At 40.4% G+C, this 7,379-nt stretch overlaps 1 protein-coding gene across 1 annotated transcript; it reads left to right on the plus strand.

The window, feature by feature from the left end:
- The first annotated feature begins 2,107 nt into the window (after positions 1 to 2,107).
- MAPK1IP1L (mitogen-activated protein kinase 1 interacting protein 1 like) lies at positions 2,108 to 6,174 on the plus strand. Its single transcript, XM_034768883.1, has 3 exons — positions 2,108 to 4,035; positions 4,588 to 5,301; positions 6,102 to 6,174. Exons 1-3 carry the CDS (start codon positions 4,012 to 4,014, stop codon positions 6,111 to 6,113), a joined length of 750 nt encoding a protein of 249 aa, XP_034624774.1. The 5' UTR covers positions 2,108 to 4,011; the 3' UTR covers positions 6,114 to 6,174.
- The last annotated feature ends 1,205 nt before the right edge of the window (positions 6,175 to 7,379 follow it).

Genomic DNA, 7,379 nt, shown 5'->3' on the forward strand with positions numbered 1-7,379 from the left:
TCTGAAGATCCAAGCATTTAAGGCTAAAGATGAATACTCAGATTGTGCATCTAAAAATCTATGCAAGGATTTTTTAGAGATATGATTTTATAATCTTCTGCAACATACTAATGAAATATTTTTAAAGCAAATTTTAAACTAAGGTCCAGTAGACTAACATGTTCTGAGTAAATATTAGAGTAATGCACAACTGTTTTTGTCAGCAAATTAAGAAACTTGACTGTATTTACTTGGGGGGGAGGGCAAATGTCTGTGAAATGGCTTCATTACCACTTGAATGGCTCTTTAACAGTTTCAATGTTATGCATCCGAAGAAGTGGGCTGTAGTCCACGAAAGCTTATGCTCTAATAAATTTGTTAGTCTCTAAGGTGCCACAAGTACTCCTGTTCTTCTTTTTGCAGATACAGACTAACACGGCTGCTACTCTGAAACCTGTCATTGGAAATAGAGTACTTCATCTTCCAAATTCTTGCGCAAAAACCATGTCCGTTAAATTAATTGGCTTCATTTTTGTCTCTGTAAGTGATAGCACTTGTGTAATGGTTTTCTAGGAAACATATAGCAAAATAGCTGGTTTCAACAGGAAAATGAGATTCCATATACTGTTAACTACCCCCTTTTCATAAAATGAAGTCAGCATCTCATTTGCTGCGAACCCATGCAATTATGAGCCCATGGCTAGCAGTGACTTTAAAATGGAATTATTGGATGTTGCTGAATAAAAATACTTTCCACTTCTGCGTCTAACTAGCTGTAGAGACTAGGTGGGTGAGGTAATCTTTTATTGAACCAACTTCTGTTGGTGAGAGACCAGCTCTTGAGCCACACAGCTCTTCTTCAGGCATATGAAAGGTACTCAGAGTATCACAGCTAAACACAAGGTGGAAAAGATTGTTTAGCATAAATAGTTAACATGTATTCTAAGGGACCATTCAAGGTAGAGTGGTCTCTCACCAACAGAAGTTGGTCCAATAAAAGATATTACTTCACCCACCTTGTCTCTCTAATATCCTGGAACCAACATGGCTACAGCTCCACTGCATCTAACTAGTTGTAGGCATATATGAAGAGTATCAAGGGAAAAGATGTCAAATGAAGCATTTACAAATTGATCTGGCATATTGAGACTTTAATTGAAGCATAATGACCATACTGGGTCTGACGAATGGTCCATCTATCCCAGTATCCTGTCTGACAGTGGCCAGTGCCAAATGCTTCAGAAGGAATGAACAGAACAGGCAAATTTAGATTGATCCAGCCCCAGCCTCTGACAGCTGGAGGCTTATGGACATGTGGTTGCATCCCTGACCATCTTGCTAATAGCCATTGATGGACCTATCCTCCACAAACTTATTTAATTCTTTTTTGAACCCAGTTTTATACTCTTGGCCTTTCCAAAATTCCATGGCAACAAGTTCCAGAGGTTGACTGTGCACTCCACGAAGAAGTACTTCCTTTTGTTTGTTTTAACCCTGCTGTCTATTTCATTGGGTGACCTCTTGTGTTTATATAAATGGGTAATACTTCCCTATTCACTTTCTCAGACTATTCATGATTGTCTAGACCTCTGTCACATCCCTCCTTTTTCATCTCTTCTAAGATGAACAGTTCCAGTCTTTGTAATCTCTCCTCAGATGGAAGGTACTCCATACCTCAAACATTTGTGTTGCCCTTCTCTTTACTCCGGTTCTAATATTTCTTTTTTAAGATGCAGCAGCCAGAACTGTACAGAACTGTATTCAAGATGTGGGCGTACCATGAATTTATATAGTGGCACTATATTTTCCGTTTTATTTATCCTAGTGGTTCCTAATATTAGCATTTTTGATTGCCACTGCACGTTGAGCAGATGTTTTCAGAGAGCTGTCCACAATGACTCAAAGACCTTTCTTGAGTGGTAACAGCTAATTTAGACCCCATTATTTGGTATGTATAGTTGGGATTATGTTTTTCAATGTGCATTACTTTGCACTTATCAACATTGAATTTCATCTGCCATTTTGTTGCCCAGTCACGCAATTTAGTGAGATCCCTTTGTAACACTTCCCAGTCAGCTTTGGACTTAACTATCTTTAGTAAGTTTGTGCTGTCTGCACATTTTGCCACCTCACTGTTCACCTTCTTTTTCAGATCATTTATGAATATGTGGAACAGCACAGGTCCCGATACAGATCTTTGGGGGATCTGTATTTTCACTGCGTTGAACAACTTGAATGGAATATTAATTTAAATATAATTTCTAAAACATTTTAGTGAAAAACTACATAAAATATAATTAATTCACCTTAATGTATCTAATATGTTTTAAGGGTTTACTTTTAGGGCTCTGGAAAGGGGAGGGGGTAAACTGGTATGGCAAGTCTACACTAAAAATATAACCACAGTAAGGGATACTAGATATAAAATGATTGTCCTCTGACCTGGCACCCGATACATGCATGGGATTAGCCCATTTATGCACAGAGCATTTAAATTTTACTTGATGTCTACTAGTTTGAGGGTTAGGCCTACTTGCCAAAGTAAAAATTATTGTTAAAACCTCACACCAGGCTATGTCCTTTGTAATTTAACGGAATAAAACAATTGTGCATTGTTTTTAACGGCAACATTGTCAATCACCACAGAAAAACGTTCATTGACTATATTTGACTAATTTTACAGATATTTAGCTAGTATTTTTCAAAGTGTTTGTTTGGTCAAATAGTGCAAAACATGTTGAATGTACCATTTGATAAATATATTTGATGAACACTGTTCAGCCATCCCTATTTATATTGGTTTTGCTTTTTGTTATTCTTTCCCTTTCCGGATTCATTGCCCATTGTCTTTTTCTATAATAAATCATGAGTATCTATTCCTGAGCTGGCTTTGTGGTCTGTTTCTTCTCTTCCCATTATGTTTTGTATTCTAGCTCCTGCCCTAGAAAAGCTTTACTCTTTCCCTACTTTCCTCACAAATCTCTTCAGGCCAGAATAGATGATAAAATGCTGCCTTCTGGCCTTAAGGTCTGTCCATCAGTCTCTCCAGTTCACTCCTGCCCACCTCATGCCTATCTATGCACCATAGGCCTTAGAAGTTAATTGGAGATCTAATAGCCTGAAGATTAAATCTACTAGCCAGAGATTGATACGAAGGCCAGGTCTGCATTACAGACTTTTGAACCTCCACTTCTTTATGCCTCCCTCTAGCCTTCCGGCCACAGTGATGAAGGGCCATCTGCCACCCATTCTGTCCCTCAAGATTTCTGGTTGCTACAAAGTATCTCCACTACTCTGCACCTCCTTTGTTTGTGGGCATCCTCAATGAGTAGCTCAAGGGCCAACCTTTGCCAACCCTCAATTTGCCCAAGCAGCAGACTGAAACCGGTTTGATTCAGCTCACTGCTGCCCATGCTATTCCAAATAGGAGCAGTAAAAACTGACAAGATGTCAGTTTTCACCCTGCTGCAGTTTGGGAAGGTTCTGAGCTGCAGTAGACAATGGAATGGTTTGTCTTTAGATTCACTAAGACAGCATCTGTTTAGTCAGTTCACATTTTGAAGGTTGTCTTCACAAATTTAATGCTACTTAAAATGAGCGTTTAGATTCTGCAGAAACTGAGGGCAGTTGCCTGGGGCAGCTTCCAACTTGCCTTAAGCACATGCAATTCTTAAGTTCTGGTTATATGGTCCAATTACAGGATAGGTAGGTCCCATCTATCATGTTATGACTGGTTCCCTGATGTGCTGGAACTGCAATGTAGACAGAGGCCCTACTAAAACTGACTCTTCTCCCATGAGAGAACTACCTTAGTCCGCTCTGGCAACAGATCGATATCTGTTCAGCTCTGAATCCTGAAAACAAAGCCGTGGTTGGGGAAACACTGACATCTAGTAGAGTAGAACTGCTGTGTGCACTGAACCTAGACAAATAGGCAGAAATTAACTTCCTTACAAGCTCCTGCCTGAAACACTTTGAGAATTGCTTTCAACTAACTTCATTTTTATTTCTTTATTTCTTTATTTCAGTAAAATGTCTGGAGCTGATGACTTTTCAGTAAGTAATCACATTTTTTTCTTAATCGCTGGGCCAAGCAACTTCATTCTGAATTCCAGACAGTTATTTAAGAAAAAATGGGAAGGTGATTCTTTTGGTGCTGCAGTTGTGGTATTAGCTGTGGAGTGAGTAGATCAATTCAGAGGGCTAAATGTACTAAACTGTCAGATGGTCTCCTTGGGATTTTCAGGTCTGAGATTAGTATTGCAATGTAATTCCAACATGATGCCTTCAAGGTAGTTATGTAGAAGATGCTTAATGACCCTTCTCTCTGGGTTTGCACTGAAAAGGTTGCTTATTGTCACATATTGTATCTCTCCTTTTGTCTTCAGTTTTATAGCTATAGCATGTCAGAATACCTCTTAAATTCTATTCTAAAGTGAAGCTGTTCTGAAGAGAGAAGCTATATGAAATTAAGCACATCCATGTAGGAGCTAATATAGCTTTACCTAACGATATTGTCCATTATTTATAAATGTAATGGATTGCCATGCACAGTTAGTGATTACAATAGCAGGCAGTTTGCAGTCTCACTGGTGCTCTATTTTCTAGTTGGCAGATGCTTTACCGGATCATTCCCCTGCTAAAACCTCCAAAGTGAGCAATACAAAATCTGGTCAACAAACTGGTCAGCCAACACAAGGCTGGCCAGCTTCCAATCCTTGGAACACCCCAAGTGCTCCACCTACGGGGCCATCTGGATTGCCACCAAATACAACAGCCTCCAGTGTGCCATTTGGACCTCCCCCAACAGGAATGTATCCTTCAATGCCACCTGGACCGCCTGCTCCATTTCCACCTCCTCCTACTGGACCCTCTTGCCCTCCTCCTGGTGGTCCATATCCACCCCCATCTGTGCCAGGTCCTGTCCCACCAGGGCAATATCCTCCACCAAATATGCCCTTTCCAGAGCTTCCAAGACCATACGGTGGTCCAACAGAGCCAGCTGCACCTCCTGCTCCTGTTGGGCCATGGGGATCCATGCCTTCTGGAGCATGGGGGGCAACAATGGGAGGGCAATATCCTGCACCTAGTATGCCATATCCACCCCCTGGGCCATATGCCACTCCTACCCAGACACCCGGGGCTGCACCTACAGTACCGTGGGGTACTGTCCCACCTGGAACATGGGGACCTTCACCACCGGGTCCATTTCCTCCACCCACGGGATCATATCCAGCTCCAGGACTATATCCTACACCCCCTAATCCTTTTCAAGTGCCATCTGGTCCTGCTGGTACTCCATCAATGCCTGGTGGTCACCATGTGAGTATTTAAATTGTACTGTGTTGAACAGTTCCAAAATTCATCACACACAAGTGCTGATGTTGGGCAGTGGAAAGACCACTTAATAAAATGGTATGGACTGTTAGAACTGCTATGTATTTTTTCCAGTCAACAGTTTAATGAGAAATTAGCTGCCTAGTGGAGTTAAAAAGTATGGGAATGCTCAGTTTAGGCAGTTAACTCAGATTTGAAATACTATTAAGCCTGAGAACTATGACAATAGTCTTTAGGGTTGTATTTTATTGGCCTGCCAAAAATACTTCCATTTTAGACATCACTTTGATGTGTTTTCTAAGCATGAACATGCAGCTAGGACCCCTTGCTTAAATGAGAGAATGGAAAGAATTATTTGTATAGGGACTAGAATCAAAGGCCATGTCCACACTAGCACTTTTGTGGGAAAAACTTATGTCAATCAGGTGTGGGGGGGAAAAAAACACCCCCTGACTGACATAAGTTTCATTGACATAAGCACTGGTGTGGACAGTGCTATGTTGGCAGGAGATGCTCTCCCACCGACCTAGACTTACTTCCGCTCGTTGGGGTGGTTTAATTATGCTAACTGGAGAGCTCTCTCCCGTTGGTCTCTAGTGTAGACATAGCCTTAGATTGTAGAACTACCGGTAAAAAACAAAACAAACCACTATAGTAACAATTAACTTGTACACTTAAATTTGTCCTTGCCTTTAATTGAGACATTTGCTTAGTGCTGATTTGAGGATGTATTGTCGTGCTAAAGCCATAAATTGACCTTGAATTTCATTTTTTAATTTTTACAGCCTTACCGTTGAATTCATGCTGGGCAACAAAGTACTGTAGCTTTCCACCTTCATCCACTATTTACAGAGATTTAAAAAAAATTTGTTTCAGTAACTTTTGGAATTGTGAAGAGCAGTCACCTCTTGTACGTACTTCTGAGGTATGAAGGAGTAATCTGCATACATTTTAACTTGCTCATATGCTGGCATCTTTTGGTTTATTAAAGTGAATTAGGATGAGCAGACAGTCAAGTCCGGTGGTTCTTACTCAAGGCAGAGCTTCCTTTGGGGGAAAAAGGAATTGCCAAGTGAGTAAGGATTACAGGATCAGGCCTAAAGTCTTACTAAAAAGTTAAGCATTCACTGACATTTAATGGTTAAGTTTTGATACCAGACTTGTGGGGGTCACTAAATGGATGGATGGTCATATTTTGTCTATTTTCTGGTTATTCCAAGATATCAGTAAAAAAACATATTTTGAGATTTCTTTGTGAAATCTCTTAATATTTTAAACATGCTACAGTAATTCAGCATACTAAAGAGAAATGGAGCATGTGAATTTGAAGGTGTTCTCAGCATTTATATAAATATACACTCAAGCAGAATTTCTCTCAGATTCTGGGACTACAGCGGAGCGGTCATAGGCCAAAGTACTTAGTCTAACTTGTATGCACACCTGTTCGCATTCACAAACAGGCATTTATGTGCAAATCAAGTAGCTGGATGTGCAGTTCAGTTAATTTAAATTCACAAATGTGAAGTTTGTGCATGAAAATGAGGGCATAATCTTGCCAGCCCAAAATTAGCAGTGGTGACTAGAAGTTTGGCTTGTTCTCTACATGAAGATAAACTGATCCCACTGGGAGATAATCCTGTCTCTTAACTTGGGTTCTATCCATCTGAAACTTGGCTTTGCTGCCAAGCGGTGTAAACTCTGCAGAACTTTTATTCAGCATCCTTGGAAATTAAGCCTGAGTTTAAATTCAAGTAGTCCCGTGGCAAAAAGCTGCTTTTGGCCTTCCACATAGTCCTATCGCCTAGATAGAGCCTTAGAATCCATCTCCCTTCTGCCATAGTTTGAAAATGAGCCAGTCTTATGTCAGAGCTCCATTGAACATAGTAATTGGGTAGTCCCTTTGTTCATACCTAAATGTACGTTGTACCTTGCTGAATGACGTGATCTGATTTGGTTTTAATTGAATGACTAGAATTCTGTGTAGCTGCCTTTCATCGGAAGGGTCACTGCTATCAATTTCATTCTCCTGACTGAGAATCTTTATGGAATTATCATACTGGTAG

Source organism: Trachemys scripta, chromosome 4 (assembly GCF_013100865.1).
Source record: "Trachemys scripta elegans isolate TJP31775 chromosome 4, CAS_Tse_1.0, whole genome shotgun sequence".
Classification (NCBI taxonomy): Eukaryota; Metazoa; Chordata; order Testudines; family Emydidae; genus Trachemys; species Trachemys scripta.

Excerpts from the sequence above, each read along its gene's own strand:
- MAPK1IP1L (XM_034768883.1), top strand. The coding sequence starts at position 4,012 with ATGTCTGGAGCTGATGACTTTTCA. Across the intron at positions 4,036-4,587 it reads CTGGAGCTGATGACTTTTCA|TTGGCAGATGCTTTACCGGA; the intron begins GTAAGTAATCAC and ends TCTATTTTCTAG.